This window comes from Cygnus olor, chromosome 5 (assembly GCF_009769625.2).
Source record: "Cygnus olor isolate bCygOlo1 chromosome 5, bCygOlo1.pri.v2, whole genome shotgun sequence".
Taxonomy (NCBI): domain Eukaryota; kingdom Metazoa; phylum Chordata; class Aves; order Anseriformes; family Anatidae; genus Cygnus; species Cygnus olor.
The window spans coordinates 65,479,398-65,504,392 of NC_049173.1; the positions used below are offsets into that span (position 1 = coordinate 65,479,398).

At 38.9% G+C, this 24,995-nt stretch overlaps 1 protein-coding gene across 2 annotated transcripts in view; it reads left to right on the forward strand.

Moving 5' to 3' along the window:
• Positions 1 to 24,995, forward strand: part of PARVA (parvin alpha) — a 67,773-nt gene that overhangs the window by 23,891 nt on the left and 18,887 nt on the right. For both annotated transcript variants that reach the window (XR_005820446.1, XM_040559361.1), the window contains exons 2-6: positions 18,701 to 18,790; positions 18,890 to 18,960; positions 19,598 to 19,700; positions 21,945 to 22,085; positions 24,063 to 24,178. Coding sequence is in view for 1 of the 2 variants with exons in the window: in XM_040559361.1 (XP_040415295.1) it covers positions 18,701 to 18,790; positions 18,890 to 18,960; positions 19,598 to 19,700; positions 21,945 to 22,085; positions 24,063 to 24,178 (521 nt within the window). In the remaining variant the exon portion in view is untranslated. The remainder of the gene's footprint in view (positions 1 to 18,700; positions 18,791 to 18,889; positions 18,961 to 19,597; positions 19,701 to 21,944; positions 22,086 to 24,062; positions 24,179 to 24,995) is intronic.

Below are 24,995 nucleotides of genomic sequence, written 5' to 3' on the forward strand. Positions count from 1 at the left end.
GGTTGTATGGTGGAGAAGGGCGAGCCACAAAAGCGCAGGTGGGGAGGAAGTGGCAGCAGCAGCACTGGGGTGGGAAAGTGGAAAGGTGACAACAAACAAGGGGTGGGGGCGACAGACAGATGGACAAGGTGACAGGCGTGTTCAGGAGGCATTCAGCTTGCATCAGGGTAAAGGGGGTGAGATGAAAGTGGTGCCATGGCATGTTGGTGAAGCTTATTCAGGCAGGGGCGGGGGCTGACTGGTGCTGAAGTGGACTAAGTTTGTGTTTGGGAGCCAGCAGCCCTGGAGTGCTGATCCTGGTTCTGTTCTGAGGGTGCAGGCAAATTCTCGTTTCTGTCTGTTTTGTTATCCATAAAACAGTGATAATGACCATTATCTACGTCAGAGTGATATCATGAGGCTTGTAATGCCACTGTAGTTCTTTAACAGTAGAGATTTGTTGACCCTTGTTTATGCCTGGAGTCAACAGATGCTTACCTCTGTGACAAATGCAAGGTTTTACCTTCTTCCTGTTAACGCTACAGAGCAAGCACAGCTATGGAAAAAGGCTTTAGACACCATCCTGGCTACTATAACATACTTGTTAATTGCAGTTGGTCTGCACAAGTAATGAAGGGCAGCGTTTGCCTGACATGCTCTGTAGTACTAATGAAAATGGACATATTTGAAGAAAAACAGAAGCTTTCAGTTCCCTGGTTATATCCGGAGAGCTAACAGAAGAAAACTAAGATTAATTCGTTCACAGATGTAATATTTTGTAGTAGAGTTCTAAAACTGAGTCCAGATCTGTCAGAGGGATTAGGTTTTGTGCTTGAGCTGATCATTGATTCAGCAGGGGATTCTCACCTGCATTTTAACTCATTCAGACTAGAAAGAAATACTCAGATGGTTAAAGTCTGTACATTTCGGAAAGGAGCTTTAAAGCAAGGCTAAGGATGAACACAGATTTCCATCTAGATTAAGCTGCCAACAAGTGGTTTGCAAGAGCCCAGAGACTGCCCATTAGATAAACCAGAAATATTGATCGCTGTTAGTACTCTAGAGAAGTAAGATGGGAAACGTTCTTGTTATGTAGGCAGGGCCATCTGAAGAGAGAACAAGGGAAGAACAGTGGCACCCCATACAGTCAGGACTTAGATGCTAGACAGTTTGATTTTGTTGTCATAAAATATCCTAGGGGCATATGCTGAGAACATACAGCCCCTATAGAATTTAGCTGTAGTGATAGATTTTATTTATTTATTTTTAATATCTTCTCTCACTGAAGAGATTATTTGTTAAATTTTTCAGGAAGCAATGAGTGCTTAGTCAGTTGCAGCTATAACCACTACAGTAATTCCTAACATGGTCCCTAGAGGGTAATCTGAAAGAAGAGGTCACAGTCAACATGACAGATCTTGATATAGTAGCTTGATTTTTATCCTTTACTATGAGGTCTTCCTCTTAATCTTGTTTTTCAAGTGTTATGGTAGAGGTCAAATAGAACACAGAAAACACAGGTTTGTGGACCTGACACCCCAACTGATAACGTGTATAGAAACTGAAAAGTAGTCTCTTCAAAGCAGACTATGAATTCAAGTAGGAGCCCAGTAAGACCACACAGGGAAGTGTCTCCCAAGTGCTGACTGTCATTGCTCCTCAAATGGACCGTGTGCTTTGAACACTGACATTCTTGGATTAAAATTCAGATTTCAAATACATATAAGAAATACCAAGTTCTGACAGTGGGCTGTAGTTACCTTTTATCTCACCGTTCCAGAGTATGCCCACATAATGGAAGCACTGTGAATTCTTGGAGACATCTCACAAATGCCTTCATGCAGTTCTGTAATGGCCTGCAGAAGTCCAGAAACAATTCTGCTTTATTTGGGATTGTCTCAGTGAAGTGAGGCAGTGGTGCTGACTGCCAGGACAGTACCAAATGGTGGGGTATATGCTAACAAGATACACTCATCTGCAAAGCTAATTGAAAGTTAGGGTACTGAGAGTGAAATTCAGTAGTTTATATGCATGTGATGGATGAGGAGATCTTTGTTTTGCTGGTGCCTATATGGTATTTTGACTTGTTGCTCTTCATCTGTTTATGAATGTAGGACTGGAGGAGAGGAGCCATGCTGCAGAGGGACTGAATAGAGAACGTGCTTTCGCAGTGGGACAAGAGCCCTGTGCTCAAACAAGCGTTACTTGATTTGTAGAACATCTGTGGTCTGTATTAAAAATTATGAGCGCTGCATAAAATTTAGATACTTTTATTTATAAAGTGGTGTACTGTACTACTAGTTGTTTCTGATAGATATGCCGGGAATTTCCTTTTTCACAAACAATGCCTGGTAGAAGCCTGTTTCCATGACTAAAACTATGATGAGAGCATCTATCTAGTATGGTTCCAGGAATAACCTACACATCAGCTATATTCTGCCAAGAACACAGAGACTGGTTATTGAGATGAATGGTTTGGGTTAATTTGCACCACAAATTAGGCAAAAAAAGATGCCTATGTATTTTAGTTCATAGATAATTATCAAGAAATTGAGTATGGAGAAAAATAATGTATGGTTGGGGAATAGAAATGTAAGCCTTGAACTTCCTATCCTGAAAAGATAAATCACTGCAAGTTTTAAAGTGCTTGCATGACTCATGTGCAGAGGTCATAGACCAAATTTGCTGATGGAGGCAGGATGAAACAAATTCGGCTTCATTTTTATGATATTTTTCCTGCTGCTCCTAGCTTTTTATTTACCCAAAGTAATACAATTTTCTATAGAAGTGTAACAGCTCCAACATATGGAACTGCTATCCAGTTCACTGCTTAGGTGCAGAACGGCATGGGAACAGTGGTGTGTCAATAAATAGCTTACTGCATGTCAGGGAAAGTAGTCTCGCAGGAAACATTGCCAGCTTGGCAACGTTCTAGAAAAGGAGATCACGAGATGGAATTGGTGTATTAATGCAGTTTAGTGAACAGGACCCAGACCTAAAGGAAATCCAACTCAAGTAATGTGAAGACTTAAATGGAAGGCAGAGACAAGAGAAAGAAAGTGGGTCGTTAATATGCAGGTCTATAAATAAGGATTTTTTTCCGTGCTTTGGCACAAGTTTTGAGCTGATTTTGGACATCCTTGTAAATCAGTTCACTAGTTTTTCACTGGGAACACTATATCGTAACACTGAGCAAACTATTCAGTAGCTAATTCTGCTGCCTTTACTCTTGCTGAGTAATATTTTTGTGTCATGAGAGAAGTCAGCAGGAGTTATGATTTACATAAGAGCTTTGTGTGCTGAAATTTTGCTGACTTTGAAGTCTTTTCTCTGTTTTCAGTAGCATTGTTGAGTTCAAATTTCAATCCAGCATAATTTACACAGAAAATGAAAGGAAAGTAATTCCAGTATTTGGTTTAAAATGTGAGCATATAACAGTTAGCGAGTCTGGCTCCAGGTGAAAGTTTTAGACCTGAGTAAAACCTGATTTGATGGCAGGGAATGAAACCTCTTGGAGAGGCTGTCTTACTGAGCCTTCCAAATAATCAGATTTTCTTTGCACACATTTGTAGTAAGGGTTTTGTTTATGATACAAGGTATAAAGAAATGTGTATATTTATAGCTATAACATCATTCTCTTTTTCCAGTGTGTTAAAGAAAAAATCTTACTAACACTCACCAGGCAAAGGTGCATTATAAATAATGGTAACATACTGGGGGAGCTGTTATCCCACAGGGATCTTGTCAGAATATTTTAATCTGTTTATTAGACATAATATAGGTGAACTGTGTCATGTCAATGGTATTTTGTTTTTATCAATAGTCTAATTTTTTGCAGTTGTCACCTAGGTCTAGCTGGACTTGGCCCTTTTGAAAGACATTTGCTGGTGTTCCCATATGTTATCTGGGAGGAACACAGTTTGATAATTTGCACATCTAAAGATACAACTCAGATATTTACCCCCTCACCCTCCACACCCCTCTGCATTACACAGTCTGTTTTGGAGAGAATCATTTCTGGATTTTAGCCCTGGTAAAGAGGGCTGTTTGTCCTAGGGCAGCTTCTTGGCTTTGTTTTGTAGGGTTTTGTGCTGGTTGTGAAAGTGATGTGGAGGGACCTTAAACCAGGCCTGTTGGAACAGCAGAGGATTTCCTCAGCATAGTGAAACGTCAACCTAGCATGCAAAAAAGTTTTATATCGTATGTGTCCTCATGTAAGTGGATTGTGAAAATCAAAGAATATTTCAGAGAGTTCAGTAGCTGGATTTCAAACATTGTAGCAGACCTTTGAGACCTTCAATGACAAAACAGTGTCACTCATACCCCAAAGCCACCCCCGAAGTCCCAGATGCCAGCCTCATATCATCTTAGTGAGGACTGGGGAAGGCAGAAAGCCTGTTTGGAGACATCATTTCCCTCGCTGGAGTTACACACTGATAGAGTTTGGCACTGCAAGAGATCTGAACCATAATTTCTCGGTAACTGAGCGTTTTATGTGACGCCCAGTTTGTAGGACTCTTCTTTCTGCTTATGTTGTTATACATATGAGTTCTGCCTTCTCATCCTTCATGTACGTGATTCCTGGCATTTTAAATTCAAGTAGATTAGATTTAGACTTTTGTAATGAATCTGCATCATTTTGTGTTCTGCATGCTCCTAAAATAGCCTGGGGAAACCTGATAGACACAATTTATGTGTATCATTTGGAGACATATTAAAGTATCTGATTGCTTTCCTCTTTCTTTTGTTAGCTCTTTCCTGTAATTCTAATCACCATTTTACTGTAGTACTACACTATTGAGGAAAGTAGGATTTTGAATGGTGGCATGCTTGCCATATTTAGATGTGGTACTACTTAAAGGAAAATGGCTTGGAGGTCTTTACAGTGGATATTCTCCTGCTGATGCTAGTGGTAGCTCAGATGATATTCTGCAAGGTCGAAATAAATCTAATGTTTCACCAACAGTAAGTTTCATTCATCCTTTTCTCGTACTTTTTCCTAACTTCAAGAGAATATGGTATAGGTAACATACTGCTGTGTAGCCCTGAGCTTTACTGCTGAAAAGCAGCTTGTATAAAAACAGAAGTGGATGCTGACACCAGCATATTGCGTATGGCAAAGGAGAAAAGGGACTGAGAAGAGGTTTGGCAATGTTTATTACTGTGGTGGTGAGATACTTGGAGTCTTCTACATAGCTCCTAGGTCTCTGTCACTTTTGCATAGAGCAGAGTGAAAGAGACAGAAGCATTAAGGATCTGTTCTTGTAATTTTCCTATTAAAATCAATCAGTAAAAACAGTAAGACAGATTCTCTTCTGATATCAATCAATGCTCTTCTGTTGGCTTCAGTAAGGCTGTGCCCATTTACAGGAGCTGAGAATTAGGCCACTGCTTCCCTCCCAACCTTTCTGATGACTTAACACAATTTTTTAAACATAAGTCTTGTTTCAGTCAGGGTCGTTGGCTTATATGTTTAAATTGGAGGCATGTCAGTCCTCATGTAATCAACACTTTGAAGAAGATCCATGAATGAGGTTAGGTAAAAATGCATTTTTTTCCTACTACTGTCTGGATTTTCTCAGAAGCTAGATAATTTTATCCCATTTGCATCAAACATTCAGGTAGCTTTAGAATCCTGCATCTGTATTGTTTCTAGGGAAGCAAAATAAAATTACAAACGACAGTAATTGACATTACATGCTTTAATTAAATTTCCTCCTCTGTGAACCAAAACCTTTTAACCAAGCATTGCAGTGCTATTTCTGTATTTATTTGTTACATGGGTTAATGTGCTATGTGGCAGATATGGTATTTATCCATTTTCACAAATTAAGCTATCAGTGTCATGTTGCCTTTGAATTGTTTCCTGTATTGATGGCCAAAACCACTTGAAAAAGACTTCAGTCCTCCCTGGCTATACTTCTGGTTTTACAAGGCTGAAAATTGTGGGGTTGAAAGTGAACCCTTAGGAGCAGTTTGGGAAATGCTAGGCCCAAAGCATCTTACCAATGTGCTGTTTTTCTCTGCAGTGATCTCTGCTGAGGGAGTGGGGAGGCACAGACTTTCGGAATGATGATTGTGTTGCTGCTGTTGTTATCGTTAGATTACGGGAGTTAGAAATTAAGTCCCACTTGGATTTATGTTTGTGGCAAGTGAAAATGGATTGTGGAGAGTGTGATCAGAAATCCCTCTCCTCAGTGTTCCTGTCCCCAAACTGTGCGCTTCAGACCTGCTATTGTCAACTTCTCACCAGGTTATGACCTTTGAGAAAGCAGCTTTCCTTTAGCTAATTCAGAGCTTTCTTACCCTATTGAAACTATACCTATTAAAACAAGTTACATGGGCATGGTATTTTGGCTACTACTGTAGGTACAAAAACTCTTTGTAAAAAAGACAACTTTCATTTACTATTTTTGAAAAAATAGCTATTTTTGTGGATGCAAAAAAGTGTCACTTTATAATTAGTCACTTATGAAATAGGTTTAATAGATGATGCAGGTTGCTGTTGGTTCAGAGTCTGTGATTTTTTTTTACACAGATATTGATATCTTCAGCATCCTTCTTGATGGTTTCAAGTGGAACTTGCTTTTCCTTACTGTACTTACTTTATTATGGCAATCCTGCCTGGGAGGCATGTGGGATACTTAGGATTCTATTCAGAAATTAGGAGAAGAAAAGCTTGGTAAAGAACTGCCAGCTCTGTATTGTACTGTAATTGAATGCTGTTGTTATTCAGCAGTTCAGCAATCCAGTTTCCCAGTGCTGAAAAGCAATGGGACTCCAGGAGTCGGAGTGGGAAGCCCCATTACTACTTGTGAGTAGTACATAACTACTACAACGTAAAATAGGGCTGTTGGCGAGGGAAAGTCACTTTTAGGAGTGACCCGGTAACTGCAGATCAATGTGTATTGGAGACTCTCCAGAACTGGCAGTGAGTGGGGTTTCAGGACCCTGATGAGAGCTCAGTATCTATTTTTTTTTTTTTTTTTTTTCTTTCGGGGGATCATGTGTGAAATGAAACCAGGGGAAGCATTGTTGTCTAGCACAGCTGAATAACCCTGGATGATTAAGTATCTCATGATTCTCCATACTTGCCTTTTGCAACTGGTATTTTAAGTGAAGCGGGCAACTAGAAAGGTAACCGCTTTCTGCTGTTTAGAAGTGAGCCAGGATGTGTCACTTTCCTCATCTAGGCTCTAGTTTGAAACAGACACTTAACCATTTCACAGCTTCCGAAAAGTTTTAGTTTGTAGACCACTTCATAGCAATTTGATTTTTATCCTCAGTAAGTAATTACTCTAGATTGTCTTTTGATTGCTGTCCCTCTTTGGAAGGATTCATAGCCCATAAACGAGTTCATCTCTTACCAGTAGTTTATTATTCTTTCAATAGCTTGTGCTTATCCTTTCCTCCAGTTCTTTCATATGTTTTTGTCCGTTTTAGAGCTTAATCTCCTTCCATTTGAGTTCTCCCAATCATTTGGTGTTTAGTAGGGAAGTATTTATAGAGAAAAGAGTACTGTGATCAGGACCCAAATTTGCTCACCTCATGCACGCATCTCAATTCTAACAACAGGCTTCAGGGGTTCTGTACCTCTTGTTGAATTTAGTCTTCAACCAGCCTTTGTTTCAAAAAAATAAATAAATCACTTCCAATATTGTCATCTGTGTGCCCAGACCTTTCCTATGCTTTAAGGGGAATTGTAAATAACGAGTTATCTACAGTAGAAGCTGACTGCGAGATTGGTAAAAACGTGTGCTTTATACATGCCATTTGATCATTTTGTTCAGTTATATGACAGATAACAAAAGCACACAGAGCTGCATCCCAGCACTCAGAATGCAACTTACCAAGCTGCAAAAAGCAGATTTAGCTTCTTTTGCAGATGGTCTATGAGTCTCATGTGGCATCATATTAAATTATATAGGCAGTCAGCCACTTGTTCTGAAGCGATGCTCTGAGCTGAGAGTTGTGATTTGCTTGGACCATTCTGTTAGAAAACAGTCTCTAAAGCTAAAACAGCTTCTCTGAAGAGCAGCAGCAAAGGGGCCTGCAGAGCAAGGGGCTTCAAACACCTGAAAGACTGCAGTTCTCCTTCTGATGCACTATGAAGGTGGCCTGGCAGCCCTACGATGGGCTGTGGAGCATTTTGCCCTAAAGGTAGGAGACTAGACCCGACTCAGTTAATTATTTTTTCTTTGTTTCTGTGATACGTAGGGAGTATTACTTCTGACTTTGTATTTTTGCTAATGATAGTTGTTTATGTTTTGTAATATTTTGAATAGACGACTGTGAGTTTATCATTTTCTTGCCCTTGTCAGACTTCACTTTTCCTGGGTAGTATAGGAAGAAAATAGTGTTTTGTTCATTTTGAATGCTATTCTCTGAAAATATTTCTGCAATATGAGAGTAATTTAATTAACTCTTTCATCCTAGTGGTATTTTATGTGAATATGCATTTCTATTCAGTTTGGTACAAATTCAGTCCTTAAGTATTACTGGATTCAGTGTGAAAATAGTGATTTTTATCAGCTGAATTTCCACCCAGGGAAAATTGTCATTTGTAGTCGAAAGCATGTTTGAGATAGGAATTTTCAAATGGGCTGTGCCGTGCACTAGGTGAGTTTAATATTCATGCTTAGTAAAATGAAAATTTTATTTTCATAAAACTGAAAATTTTATTTTCATAAAAAAATAAACACTTCTTAATAGGGATAGTAACATAAGATCATTTATGACATCAACAACTGAAGGCTGCACGGTATTTATGGGAAATGTGTTGGTGCTATAAAGGAAAATCCATATAAGGTTATTTGGGTACCTGAATTGCATTTTTTTCCTGTGTTCACATGCAACGTGGGAAATGCTGTGCCAGAGCTACTACTGGTATGAAGGTTTTGCATGTTGAAATTTGATAACCTGGTAGTGCCAGGGATCCATGGAATACATTTCACAGGTAGGAACACTACATAGATGTGTTTCTCTTGTCTGCCAGTGCTTGACAGGTGGTAGCAAGTAGATGATTTCACTGTATGTGCAGTTCAAAGCTGTGGGTTTACCCTTGCAGTGCTGGTGCTTACATCTCTTGCATCTCATTTTGTGGTAAGAAACATGTGAACACCATAATTAGATGAGTAGGTCAGTAAGGTTTTGCTTTTTGTTTTTGTTTTAAGATGGAGCTTTTGGAAGTTGGAGCAGCTGTTTGAGTTTTATAAGGAAATGAGCAGGATCAGGAATGCACAGGAGGGTACCAGGCAGTGCCCTTGAAGGGCAAGGCCGAGGCTGGATGAAAATCATTACTGCTGGTTTTATGAAAGGAAGGATGACTTCATTGCTACAGCATGGCTTTGGGAATCAAGAGGTATGGGTATTAGTGTCCATTCTGCTTCTGGCCTCCTGTAACATTATAGACGGGTTTTTAAGGCTGTGTTTCTAAGTGCCTAGCTTCCATTTTACAAGTGCAATTTGTGCCTTTAGAAAGGAGACGTGTATCCCTTAATCTAGAAGTGCGTTGCTTTCCACTCTGTACAATAGGAATAATGCTATTTTCCTCTCTTGGTGGGATATTCAGCTGATTAATTCAGAGTAAGGGAATTGAACCTAGACTGTGGGAGTTGGTTGATTTCCTGTGCAAATGGAGAACTAACTACGTGTGCTTTCCTAAGCCAAATGTAATTTCCAGTTTGTGCTACCAAAATCTTGTCTTGCATCATTATCTTGCACTTTTGTGTATCTACATTTTAGGAGAATGCCACAACCATGCTATTGATCACACCACTGTTGGCTGTGGTATTCTCTTAAAATGCAGTCAGGTGAAATGCTTGGCAAGCTGACCAAGGTCGTCAAAGGACTTCCGTCTTCTCAGGGACTGTCAGACATCAGAGCTTCTGCATGTCAAAGGGATCACCTGAAGGATCCAATCTTGATGATGTACACTGAAATGAAATAAGGATGCAGAAACAACTTTACCTTTTCTGTAGTCTTTTCTGTAGCAGTCTAAGCCTAAAGTTTTTCTGCTGTCAATGCACACCAACCTCCACACTGGTCGAGAGAACCCCAAGAGGCGCTTCACTCTTCAGTATATGCTATCAAATATAATTCTGTCATTTTAAGGTTTCATTTTTCTGCACTCCATCAAATCCAGTCCATTTTTTTTATGAATATAGCAGTATTTCTGTTGATTCAGTCAAAGCCACAGCTTACTATTTTCACATTGAAGGCCTGTCTATAGAGCCCTATTCCCAAATTAGATCCTGATTCTGTCCTTGACAAGAAACTTGAATTTCCTAGGACACGCTGCATAGACTTTTAGAAACCATCTGTGCATTAGGCACAAATATTAAATATAGCAGAAAATTTAAAACTTTTAGAATGGAGGAAATGAATTAGATCCCACACTTCAATTCTCATTTGCACTGAATCTGAGAACCACCATTAGATGTTCAGGATTGATGCAGAAGGTAGCCAAGCATGGACTGCAAGCTACAAATTACACAAAAATGTAATAAATCTACATTTTTGTATCCATTAAAATTTTAATTTCTTTGAGTCACTCTTATCCCATCTTTTTTGTGTTTGCTTCTACTTGTCCTGCTTTGGTATCACTCTCAAACTTTACCTTTGAATTTGACACTGAAGAAAGATTGCGAAGCACAAGAAACTCTTAGAAGAAATCAAGGTGTGTGTGTTTTGTTTTGTTTTCATTCTGGGATATAGAAATACCTGGCCACTTACTACAAATATTTTGATCCTTTGTCACAAAGTCATTCATTGAAGATGACCAGATGTTTATATTAAAACACAAGCAATTGTAGGAATTACAGCTTGAAAATTATGGCTATGTGTGATAAGTAAACCAACTCTCAGTCCTTGAAAAGGAACTTCAACTTTCCAGTGAATGTAGTCTTTTTTTTTTTTTTTTTAATTCTTCCAAGAAAAAGTAGTCATCTAGGTTATTGAGATGCTATGGGTCTGACACTTTTTTCTCCCTCAAAAACGAGGCTTACACACACAAGAAGAAATTCAGGAAATCCTCAGCTTGCTACTAGTGTGCCCTTACATTCCTAAGGACTATTTTTGGGTTTTCTCTTAGGAATAGCTAGAACTTGTTGAGCTGGGAAAGACTTCTTGGAACAGATCTTTGGTTTTGTCTTTTCTGCATGAGCGCCTCTTGTTGATGTTGGAAGAGCTACTATATTAGCTGGTTGGTGATTGAGAGAACGAGGCAACAGTCAGTCCTATAAAATCAGCTTCTCTGCTCCACCATAATTTGAAAAAACTGTTGCAGCAAGCTGGTGAATTTACAGGATGAACAATCCCCTCCCCTTGGTTAGGGGGACTCTGACTCTTTTCTGGATGTTGCTAGCTGCAGATTTATTATAACTCAAGACAGACCAATGACTTGACTTGGTGTGGAGGGTACAAACATGCTCCCTTCTGTCTTTATATAACCCCAACCACCTTGTATAGTTTTGAGATGTGCAGTATCTCAATAAATTGGAAGTCATAGGTGTCAAAGGACTTGTTTCAATTTAAAAAAATGTATTTAGGGTTACAGGGTGCAGACCAGGTAACAACTTGCAGGCATCAAGGACCCTACAAATGTATCTGAGACTGTTTAGGAGTTTTCAGGCAGGGATCAGATCTAGCACAGCATGTACTGCTAAGAGCTTGGAACAGTCGCAGCGTTTCTCATAGGCATGGTTTATTCTTCAGTGGAGGAAAAGCAGAGTTATTTGAACTCCTGTCTGCCTTTGTTCGCAGTGCAGTCTTGTGGTTTTTTTTCAGCCCTATTTGAAACATTTCTATAGGGGGAGAGTCGTTACAAAACATCTGCAGATGCTGCTTATGTATTTTAAAAGATGTTTTGTGAGGATGTGTTGAAGGAATGAATGGAATGACCGGCATCTGCTTTAGCTTAACACCACACCACTTGTTAGAAACTGCAGGAAAATTCTGAGAAAGAACTTTCATCCTAAATGAAATATGAAAGCACGTAAGGCTTGAGGAAGCTACTTGTGACGAAGCACAGAAAATCACGTGTACTCTTTAAAAGGATTGGGTTAACTCCCTATTCTGTTGTTTTTTACCTACTCAGACCAGAGATCTGTCAGTCTATGGAGGGTGTTTTTCCTGCTAATTGGAAAAAAGAAAGGTGTAGCAAAGTAGGCACTGAAGTACTTTGGAGCTGCTTTGGACTTTCAGGGAAGTTCAGGGCAATAAGCATTTAATTTGTGTTGCACACATGAAAATTAAATTGTATCATTTCTCCCATTCTTTTTTGTGAAGAGCATTTCTCCCATTCTTTTTGTGTATATTCTGTGTTTGGTTTAATGGAGAAATGAGAAAAGAAAATAGATTCTTTTTTGGAGATGGGGTACTAATGCAGTAACATTAAAGGCAGGCACATTGTTGTCAGCCAGTTTGCATATTTATTTACTTTTACAAATGGTTGGCTTGGAGTCAGCAGTTAATGGAATGAGAATGATGTTCCTGTACAGATCATTTCCTGAGAAACATTTTCAATTACAAACATATCTCTGCTTTTCTTTCCTCATTTGTTATGTCTTGGAGAATAAATGGGGAGTAGCATTTACAACTTAAGGTTTATGTTCTGAAGACAATTTTAACAATGATCCCCACATAAAAAGGTCCCTTTGTAGTTGCAGACATATGTTTATGATGTTTTGTGCTGTGAATATTGAATTTCTGGTGGACGTTGTGTCACACTCTGCAAACTTGTAAACATCTATAAATCAATTGGATCATTTTAGTACCATGTGTAATGCAGATTTATTGTCTTTTGTGTGGATTTCTTTTGTTTCGGAGTTAAAGCTGAGCTGCCAAAATCCATATTGGATGAATTATGTATTCAAGAAAATTAGGCAGTACCATTTTAGATTAATATTTTCTTTTCCCTTTGTGGATTTATAAGATGCACACACACAGACATTAGAAAATAACATTTCGGATGGTCCAGAAAGCAATTGCATAAGTTTGCTTGAGAAAACAGTATCATTCTGTAAAAGCTTAAACTTGGACTTTCTGAAAATGTTGTCACTGTCTTTTTTTCTCTCTCTGACCATCTTAGGTAATTTGGATCTCTTCTCATATTTGCCTGTACAGAGTCAGAATTACTCTGTTGGAATTATATCAGGGTATAAAAGTGGAGTATGTTGAGGGGGAATAGGAATCACACTGAGCCAGTGAGTTAGTGTAAAAAGGATAAATCCATGGAAATTTGTGCAGATAAACTCTTTTACACAGGTCTGTGTTGCGGACTCTCAAGTCAGTAGAAGTAAATCTGCTCTTCCGCACAAGTGGTTACAAAAGCAGGGCATCAAGGTCATGAGCATTTATCAGAAACTTGTACCCAGTGAAGAGAATATGAAACCAAAACCAATTCATCTAAATTTTGCTCAACTATAATTGAGCAGATCACTCTGAACAAGAGCAGCAAAGATAATTCCTATTGCAAATCAGCATGTTTCTAAACTGGCTGTTATTTCTGGCCACATAAATGTATGTAGTATGTGCATGCATGTTTGAATGTGGGTGTATATATACAAATATCCAGTGTTACTCTGGCAATGTGATGTCTGTAGCTGGCCTTCCAAGTTGTGCTTGTTCCAGGAAAAAGTGGCTTAAGATAGAGACACTGCACTTATAGTTAGTCTGCCATAGTAGTTTACGACATCAGGTAGTTTGTCCATTGACTTTTTATGTGAAACTTATATTCCTGGAGTAATGTGAATGCCAACAAACCTCAGCTCCAACCCCGCCCCCCCCCAAAAAAAAAAAAAAAAAAAAAAACTATTTACAATCTGAAAAATGGCAGACAAGACCTTGAATGGAAAACCTTTATATTAAAAAAAAAAAAAAAGGCAATTAAAGATCTGCAGAAGTGGGGATTAATGTAGTTATGTGGTGTATATGCATATATTTAAATCTCTTTTTTTGTTATTTTTAAAGATTGAGGTTAGAAGTCCTATGGCACTGGGCTCCCTCAACATTAGTGTTCAATTCTAGGTAATCCCAAACTTTCAGAATCGATCCGTTAGTGTTGCAGAACTTGAGTAATTTTAGTTTTACAAGTACGGAATCAATTAACGAGAAAGACATGGTCTCTCCTCCAAGTGCTTCAGCCATTTAACAGTACATCTTGCTGTATTTATTTTATGATTCTTTGGGCAGATATGCTAAAATACATCTAAACCACAGAGTGCATTGGGTGATGTGGCATTTCTGAGCTCAGTTAAATAATAAGACGTTTTTTATTCAAATCAGAATAACATTAAGCCCTGAATACTAAACAGGGCAGCAAAAAGCCTTCAGCACACAAAATAAACAAGTAAAAAACCCAAATGAAACTGTCTAATAAATGCAATGTGGAGCAACAGGCTGCATGTACTAGAGGAATTAAGCCAATTTAAACCATATGGGCAGTACTCCACTTTCAGATGTGCTCAGCTTCCAAGGGTTTCAATGGCAGTTGGATGCGTGCATCAAAGGGCAAAGTCTGGCTCAGAGCACCCGTGTGGATTTGATAGCATAGGTTTATGACCTTGTAATCCTAGAGCATCTAAAACAGTAAGAACTCTATCCAGCTTAAAATAGCTGCTGTAGTTGCTGTTGATATAAGCTTGTGGGCTCCCCAGCTCTGGGGCCAAATTTGGTGCTGGCATGACATGAGGAAGTCTGTTGACAGCTGATAGCAGTGGAGTTGTGCTTGATTACATCATGACAGATTTGGCACGTGGAAGTTAATCAGAAGTCTTAGAAGAAAAGTGTCCATTCCTTATCCAGAGTTAAAACTGGGACCTTCACCATTGCCAGTCCACAGAGATTTGTCTGAGCCTTGAGTAATCCCTTGCTTTTAAGGGTCTTGCTTTAAAAGTACAACCACTGAGCACTGTCATTTAAAAAAAAAAAAAAAAGAAAAGAAAGAGTGGATTTTCCTCTCAGGTCCACAAATATAAAGCCCCTAATCATGCCAGTCTAAGTAGCACAGCTGGTCCCAAGGTAGCTGATGCACTGGGCTGCATGTGGGCCGCAGGGCAAGTGAGAACAGAAGAGCACTGTCACCCCTGATTGCTGGGGTCATGGGGCCAAGCAGACCTGATGTCAAGTGGACAGCCCTGTGGATGCTCTCCTTCAGAAGAGCTGCCCCATGTTCCCCTGCGCTGGTTTGGCTCCTGGTGACTGGTGTGGTCAAGATGAACCACTGTAGCTGTGTCCCCTCCTCCCTTCTGGGTCTGAGTCTTTGCGCTGTAAGACTCAGAGAGGAAGCCTTGCTGAGGCTCTAAGTCACTTGTCAAAGTATTTCAAAAAATGAGATGATTAAAATAGTAAATTAAGTGATTTTGATGAAAATAATTAAAACTAATGAAAAACAGCTGAAAATTTGATTCTTCTGCTGAAACTGCGTTACGCAATCTTGTAACCTTAGTTGCATTTTTGCAGTTCCTCTATAAACACCTAAGTGTATAATAGTGGTTTGTCATGAAATTTTTGATGGAAATCCTTAGAAAGAAAGGTTGCGTTACATAATACTTTTTCTCTCCCATTACGTACAACTTAATATAACGCATGCGTTCTTACCTGCTTCTTTTAGTAGTGCTCTTAATCTGTGGTAAGTCTTTTCAGTATTGGGGAAGAAATGAAAAAGATGCTCTTGGGGTCGGAGTTTCTCCATCATGTTTTCTGCTTGCAGCGGGTGGGAGGGCAGGAGGGGTCTTTCTTGCAGCACTAATGGCAGCCTCGGGCATGTGTTGTGCACTGCAGAAGGCAGCGTCTGAGGAGAAGAGCTGGGAGTATCACTGTCCTGTTTGTTTGGCAAACAATCTACCTGGGATCTTTCATCATCTGGCACTGGGTTGGGTAGGTTCTGCATATAGCACAGGCAGGCACGAGAAATTTGCAATCAGGGTGAGCATCTCAGGGGAACAAGTCCACCAATTGTGCATCCCTGTGTACTGCGAAGCAGTACTTGTATGTACCATACGTGCAGCACTTGCAATGCATTCTAGAACAGATCAATGTATTAGAGTCCCCTATGTATTTATTACAATTTTATTTGTATTTTATATTCCCTTTTCATGCAAAGACATGGGGTTTTTTGTTTATTATCAGGAACTCTGATTATATGACGAAGGTCACGTTATTAGGAGTAGAATGTAGTAGTTGTACATGTTGGAGGACAAAAATAGGGGCTTTCAGTGGGTGATCACCTTGTAAAGAATGCCTTACAAAACATTCAGCCCTGAAAGGTCTGCTCAGTCTCCTTGGAGAAGTGCCAGTGAGCTGTGCCAGTGGTTCTTCTCCTGGAGAGAGGAGCCACAAACTTCCTCCACAGTCCTGCACCAGGAAAACATGTCTCCTTCCTCCAGGCTCTTGCCCAAGGAGAGCATCCAGCCATTTGGGATAGGAGAACTCTGTGGAGCCAGCTGGCTTGACAGGCTTTTATTTACTATGCTCCCTCTGGGGATCAATGTGAAAAAAAGCTTTCTGCCTAGGGAACCTTTGTGCAGTTGTCCTTCATGAACTGAACATTTCAGAACAGAAAGACCTCCACCTGGAGGTTTTCTATCTACTGATGTTCTTATGTACCTAACAATTTTGAACCAAAATGAAAAAAAAAAAAATCAAAGTAGTTAATAAAACCAATCATGTTTTTCTCCAAGGAGTGCTAGTACTTCAAAAAATTGCCATGAAGTGTAAACAGTTCTGAGATTGTACATGTTAGACCAAATTCATCCTTGCTATAGCTCTTCGGAACTCTATGGAGTTACACGAGGGATTAATTTGGTCCACTGCTCTCAGCCTTCAGTTTTAGAGGATATACAACAATCTAGGGGACTATTATTGTCAACATTATTTTATTACTCCTTAGAGCTTCTCAGTATTTGCATTTTAGATATGCACAAGCAGGGTGAGTGTGTGAAGCAACTGTCTTAGTTTTGAAGGTAGTGGATTTTTCCGTTATTTTCATATTATTAAAAGTAATAAGCATTCTAACAGCCATTACTGCTATGAATCTTACACAGATGCCTGAATACAGCTGCAGAGACTCCTGAAGTGCACATAGGCATTTCATCTGGCAGAGCACAAAACATTTCACAAAGTGTAGAAAAAATTTGGAAAGTTTTAAGTACTGTTATCACACCATCTAACTAATTATTGCAACGTTCATGTGAAATTTATCTATACTTATTGCACACAAGATGTTAAGGCAGAGAGGTAAATCCATTTTCCAAAAGCTTACTTATTAGGCAGTCTTGGGGCCAGGAACAAAACATAGGATCTCTACTGTTATTTTCTACTTTTCTGTTTTCTCCAAACCTTTGTGTGTGTGTGTGTGTGTCATTTTCAAAACTGAAATGTTAGATAGTGAATCTTCATCTGCACATTAATAGTGTATTTTAGTTCATGTCAAGAGGCGGTTGTACAGCCACCTGAATCTTTAGGACACATGTAGGAAGTTTAAACTCAGACTGAATCAGCTATACTAGCAACCAGTTCTATTGAAGAGACCTGTATACTGCAAAATGAGTGGTCAAAGCAACTTGAGTTACGTGTCATTCAGAAGACAGTGAACCTCTTTCCTGGTTCTGTAAGTCAAATTTGCACTGACTCCTTGGTTACAAAGTAGAAGCAATCTTGACTGATCACCAAAGTGGGCACCCTCCATGCATGGTGCTATGCATCCTTCCATAGCTGTAGGATCAGTGTATTGACTTGTTTGATTTTACTATCTTCTGTTCTAGAGACATTTTTGGGTCGTGAAGGAATGTTTTTTTTGAAACCCGTTAAAGATTGGGTCACCGAGAGGCATGAATGAAGTTGCTCTGAACTGTACCAGGTCCAAAACAGATTACAGTGAAGAACTAGTGGTAGGATTACTTCTCTGGATCTCTCTGTTCCTATGTCCTCAGAGCATGCATCATGAAGGCATTGATTTTTGCAGCATTAAGGGAGTTTGGCTGCGTAAGAACTCGTCCATATTTCCTGGCAGTTGTGGGTGGTGTCCAAACTGGGATTTTGGTTTACTTCCTCGTTCCTAGGTCCAGGTTCTTTCCCAACCTGTGTCTGGACTCCACACTAAGGCAGTACTATTGAGGGTTCATCATCTTCCCCCTGTGTCCTGTTGCTGTGGTTTCTGCAAAAGAAAGCCTGAGGGCACAAGTCTGCTCTAGTTGGTCTCTGACCTGAGCAATGGAGGGAGCTGTGTTCCTGGAGCAACAAGCTGTGACTGCACCTTCAGTCCTAAATAGATATTCAGCCTGGCAGCTCACGTGTGGATATATAGCCAGACCTGGCTCTTCTTAAGTAGCTAAACTTGAAGCACCTTCAGAGCAAGGGTGACGTAGCTGAGAGCAATAATCATTTCCCTCATCTAAAATGATTCATTAGTGTTAAAATGTCAGGGCCATTAAAATGCAAGCGAGGCATTTAAAATTTGAGGACAATGGGCCTTTTCCTGAAAAAGCTTTGAGGAAATTACATTGATTCCAGTACCATTATCCATGCTGCTTGAACAAGTGAAGTTTTGTTGTCTGGGCCTCCCATTTTTGTTAGCTATATTTTATTGCTGTAATTACACCCAGTGGCTTATCTAATAGACTCATGTTCTCATAAAGAAATTAATACAATTAATACTACTTTTAGTGAAATAGTAAAATTGAATTGAAATTTGACCAAGCTCTTCTTTTTTATTTCCTAGTATCTGAATTACAGGAAGAAGGAATAAATGCCATTAACTTACCTCTCAGTCCGATTCCATTCGAACTAGACCCTGAGGACACTATGCTAGGTAATTCACAACAATTTTACATCTCAACATAAAAGCTTGATGTAAAATAAAGTGTCATGCCTGTAATAGCTTCTAATATCTTCCTTTTAAACCTTCCAGAGGAAAATGAAGTCCGAACAATGGTTGATCCAAATTCAAGAAATGACCCAAAATTACAAGAACTAATGAAGGTAATGGAAAGCACGTAAACACTTTTTTGAAAGTGAAACTATTTTTAATGCTGTCCCTGCCTCTTTCATTTGCATGCTTCAAAGCTTTGTTTAGATATTAATTAAATGAAACTATGTGGTGCATATATCCCAGTGAACTGTGCCGGTCAGTTTTTGGGGTCTCTTTCTCTAGACAAGGCACAAAAAAACTAATGATTTGAATTAAAATCCTGAGTTCTGATTCTTATTCCTATCGCACCCTGCAGTGTAAAATCACATTGACTTCCTTCATAGTCTTTGTAATTCTTGGGGTTACAACTTACAGGAGGAAGCTTCATTAGAATCAGCTTCAAAACCTTTAGCTACGCAGTAAAATGTTAAAATACTACTGAAATCAAATGACAGATTTCACCTCAGAAAGCAATGCTTCAATCTTACATTCGTCTAGACCTTGTGGTATATAGATGCAGCCACCTCAGACAAGTCCTTCCTGAGTCCTCCTTATTTTCTTCTGATGGGATTTCAGACTGATTGTATTTTGAGGCATTGCAGCTTCGGTATTCCTTCTGCTAAATATTTTCAGCATTGTACAAAATGACGTGTTTTAAATTGCAAATGAATAGTGTATAATTCTGCCAAATTTATGTTTCCTGTATAGGTATTAATTGACTGGATTAATGATGTGTTGGTAGGAGAGAGGATTATTGTGAAAGACTTAGCTGAAGACCTGTATGATGGACAAGTATTGCAGAAATTATTTGGTAAGAAAAAATATATATGCATAGTGTCGGGACACTTTGTCAGTAAGTGGTTCACTTGTTCCTACTTAGGAGCCTTGGTATCATCTTACAGTTATGCCACTAAGTGATATAAAAATAGCATTGTATTACGAGACCCTTGAGCAATAGGCTGTATGCACAGTCCTTATAGCCACAGTGCAATGTGTGGTGCTCTGTAGTTGATGAGAACAGCATAAAGCCTACCTGGGGTGCTAGAGAGTGCTGGGGTTCTTGTCTTGGCAACAACATTCACTCTGATTTTATTATCTGCATATGTGCTGTACAAAACTTAACCATGTTACAAGTGGAAAGTAAGTTTAAAAGCAAGGGTATTTTCAGTACAATGGTGGATGTTTTTAATCTGTGCTGGTTCCATACTGTAGTTTATTCACATCTTGGAGTTCCTCTGGAAAGTTGGAATTTCTTTCTGATTTGATGTCTGTCTCTTAACATTACTGAGGTAATGATACCCAATGGACCACAGACTGAACTTCAGTTGAGAAACAGAGAAAAGAAACTACTAATGCAGAGCTGGCATGTGGTTTTTTAACTGTTGGCTTAGAAGCCACTTTCTTAGTTATTACAGCTCGTAAAGTCTCCAGTAAATTTCTTTTCAGTATCTTAAATGAATCTTGAAACATCATGTGAGCACTTCTAATAAAGACTACGTAGACTATTCCCTTCTATGAATGGTTAAGCTATTGGATATATGGTGGTGGAATGAAGCAATTTGATTCCCATAGGCAGACCTTTGGTGACTTCACCTAACACCCCCCTCCCCCCCACCACCCCAATGCATAGCTGATACAGCCTGACTCTAAACATGTATATACTGGTCCAGCACTTGCTGATTTCAGTGGAATCCTTTCCATTATCCTTAATTTCTTATGGATCGGGTCTATGATATGTAAGGCTTTGGTCTTGTGAGACTGCACAGACTGAATTCTGTGGAGACACAAGAAATCCATAGAAATAACAGCTTTTTAGGCAAGATACATAGACTGATAGCCCAGAGTCACTGTCTTTGGGAAGATAATTCAGTTGACATCAGTGAGAGCAAGGTCAACTTTTACCAAACTTGATAATATATTATTTTCTAGAAGAAAATTGATAGGTGACCAAGCATTTTGTCTCTGTGTTGTTGTGAGGAAACTTTTATCACCAAATTTTCATTATTTCCTAATTAATGGTTATGAGTTTCCTGACAGTTTTACGGAACAGTGGCAATGTCTTTTATACTCTTTATAATGGAGCTTGTTTCTCTTCTTACACCTCTGTTAAATCCATGGAGCAGGGTGTGTCCTCCTGAGTCATTGCAAACATCACATACTTCCCTTTCCGTGTGCAAATAGGTTACGTGTTTTCTTGTTGCACATCTGAATCTGTCTTCAGGTAACTGAAACCTTTTTCGTGCTCACATTTTCTGTAGTTTAAAAAAGATCTACTTTTCAATTGATCTATCTAAACCATTACATGCTACTACATGTGTAGATACAGTTCACGCCAGACTTTTATCGATTTTTCTGAAATCTGGTTAAAGCAATCTAGGCTGAGTTTATATAAGCCTAGCAATCTCTACTAATTATTAACAAAAAATTTGTAAAATAATTCAAAACTTACTGCAAATTTTGAGTGCAGAAAAGGGCTATGATTACATAGAAATCAATTGCTCAAGGTTTTAGTTGCTTTCATTCCTCCAGAAATATTTCTTCAGATTTCTTGATTGCTTCTTTCACCTCTGTGAATATGGTGCCAGTTCAATTCTATCACAAGTGAGCCAGGTAAATTTTGTACATCTCGAAAAGCCAATGAGGCTTGGACTGATGACACAGATCTTCTTAAAGTTCGTATCTGTCTCTCCTAGGTTTAATTGTCTGCTGTGCAAGTCAGTTACACACAGAATACTCTTTATCCGGTAACAATAGAAGTAATGGGTCTTACCTCTCATTCTGATGTTCTGTAAAGGGATTTGCAACAAACTTTTATTAGCCTGTATTGTGGAATTAATTAATATTTGGCCTTCCTCTTGGCAATGGGGAAATAAAGGACTGTGTCTTTAGAAGTTCAGAAGAGCACAGGAAAGTGGTTCTGGAAGCAAAAGCTTTCTATTTTAAAAACAGGAAGTCTGATATCTCTTGAATGTACAACTGGCTGCATGCAATGTTTTTGTGTTCCTCATGGATGTCCCTCATGGACTAGCTGTTTTTACTTCTATTATCACTTCAGAGAAACTTGAAAGTGAGAAGCTGAATGTTGCTGAAGTTACTCAATCTGAAATTGCTCAGAAACAGAAGCTACAGACAGTGCTTGAGAAGATCAATGAAACCCTTAAACTCCCGCCAAGAAGCATTAAGTGGAACGTTGACTGTAAGTTGCTTGTTTTGTATGCTGTTCCCATTAGTTGGCAGCTGAGAGTTTGTAGTTGCAATCTGGAATATGTAAATATCCAATGCTATGGGAGAGCTGAAACCTAGTATTTATGGTAGGAGCTGCTCTTCAGTAGGAGGTAAAGAAAAGGGTGAACACATACAGTACACTCTGCCCTTTTTCCTGCTGCTCAATTTCCAATTTAAATAAACTTTTAAGTCCATATGCAAAACAGCTTAAGTTTTCTGTTAATAAATTGGTTTCCTGAAAGGGGTAAGTACGTACATAAATGTAGTAGCTAGGCTGAAGGAGAGTTAGGTTCACGGACTCTGCATTTGTTTAAGATGTACAACATAGATATTGATATTTCTGATTGTTTAAGACTAAATCTGAGCCACTGATTTTGATTACAAAACCCTCATCAAGATTAGGACTGTCCCCTCCTGTTCTATTTCATTAGAAATGAAAATCATAATATCTACATAGAAATGACCAGCACAAGACATTTTAATGGATATGTGTTGCAGAAAGCAGTTATCAACAGTTATAGAAAATCAGGCCTCTTGATCTGTTTTAAGTTTGGTATCTAGAATCATTTTGCCCTGGTGAATACCTGGAACAGTATATAGCAGTTCCTATACCTGTCCTGAGCTGAGCTGTTTTGTGTCTTATGTTCTGTCCACAACAAATCTACGATAGGGATAAAAATAGTTCCAGGGAGGGAGAATGAACATTAGGCATCACTGACTTTCGCTTTTGTATGGCCCCACTGAGTTTCCTGCATCCTTCTCTCTCCAACCACCCCCCCACCCCCCCATTTTTTTTTTTTTTTTTTTTTTTTGCATTTTCAGTTACACAGCTGGATGCAGGGTGTTTGGAGCAGCCTGATAATTTAACTTCTAGTTTTCATTTAATGTTTTGCACGTTTTTTAGAGCTAAAGTAAAGATAGGCTGCAGCAGCTGGAGCCAGCTGTAGCACACATTGATGCTAGGCAGACAGACATCTTTTTAGCATTCTGTTAAGGCACCTCCTTTCCTACCAGTGGCACCCCAGAAAAATTTGACAGTGATGTCACATTTTATATGTATGGATAGGTGGAGAAATCTCTACTGCATAGTCGAGGCTTGCAGTGGACGATAACGAGGAAGGATATGTTAGTGAATCTGATCCTGCTGTACAGTGAAGTAAGGTAGTTGTTATTGGTTAGTTCATACGTAAAATTCGCTGTACTGTAGCTATCAAAGATTGTTTTGGAATACTACTCTGCGGAAGGCTATGAGTGCAAAATCAAAAAAAAATAATAAAAAGTAATAAGAATTAGAATTAGGATTCATTTTGATGCCAGTAGTTTGATACTTGATTAAAAATTTCCTACAGTACAGCTTTTGATATCTTGTAAGTCGTGTTAGTGTTAACTACCCATATGAAACCTGCTGTGAAAAGGCTTCAATAACAAGAACTATAACAACTTCATGAGGAATGTTTGAGTCATTGAGTTTAGTAAGTTATTGCGTAAGGCTTCTGCCAAAACAGGCTTGTTTATCATCCTGCAGACTTTGTGAAACTTAAAAATGAATAAGTGCATGCTATGAATACAAAAATATCTTTCTGATAGTCCATAAATCCTTATTGAAATAAAGGGAATAAAAAGAAAGGCAAGGAAAATGCACAGACATCACTTAAGCTGTTGTACATGAAATCTGGCTTTTGGTTTAACTGTAGGTTTCCATGAAGCCTGTGGCATCCAGATATATTGCAAAAACTAGTGTTTTGGTGCTGATGTATATTACTGACTGGGCAGCTATCACGTGGCCTGTTGAGCAGGAGGAGACAAATAAAGGAGAGGTGCCTTAAAAGTGCCCCTTGCTCCAGGTGGCAAGAGGAGGAGAGTCGTATAATCCCTACAATCTAAAAAGTAAAAATATGTGCCCTAGTTGCTTGCAGTTTGTAACTTGTGCTTTTAATATCTATTTCAGCTGTTCATGCTAAAAGTCTTGTAGCAATACTTCATCTTCTGGTTGCATTATCACAGTATTTTCGAGCACCAATCAGACTCCCAGATCACGTGTCCATTCAGGTTGTTGTTGTGCAGGTAAGAGAGTTATTAAACAGCTTCTGGCAGCGTTGAGAAATTGACTGAGGTTTTTTGTTGATGGTGGGTTTTTTGTTTGTTTGTTTTGTTTTGGGTGTTGGTGTTTTTTTGTTGTTGGTTTTGTTGTTCTTTTTTTTTGAAAAAGACTTCTAGAGTTTCTGTCTGGACACACAGGTGTCTCTCTCCTTGGCTGACAAGAAACACGTGTGTCTTCTCTGCTGACAATGCTACAACCAGAAAAAGGCAGAAATGCTTTGCCAGATTGAGCTGTGGTTCAGAATATCATATTTTGATTGTGAAGTGTCCAGACTGTGACATGAAAAATATATGAAGCATTATTATTGTTGGAATGCATTTTCTTATCTCTCAATACATCTCTTGAGTTACTATTTTTCCCATTTTTGACAGTCTTCTCACTTGTGTAGAGATTCAAATCATTCTTGGCACTGAATGATGAATTGTCACTGTTTATTACATTCAGATTCACGTTAGGTGACTAAATATTCTTTTTCAGCCTTGTGCATGCTAATTTATTCTGATTACAGTGTTAGCTTTCTCATAAGCATGCAAAAAACCCCTACAACTAAATTTTTTTGTCAGTGAGTCTCCTTATTAGAGCCACGTCCATCCAAATTCTTCATGTTATTCTGTTTATTATATTACTTCGTTGGACTTGTGCTTGCTCTATCTTGTTTGGCCTCTTCCCAATTAATTTGCTTTTCTTTTTCTCCAACTAATTTTGCTTTTCTGTTTCACCCTGTAACTGTCACTATTTATATTTTTAACTGATGTTATCCCTAAGTATCTTGTGCAAAGA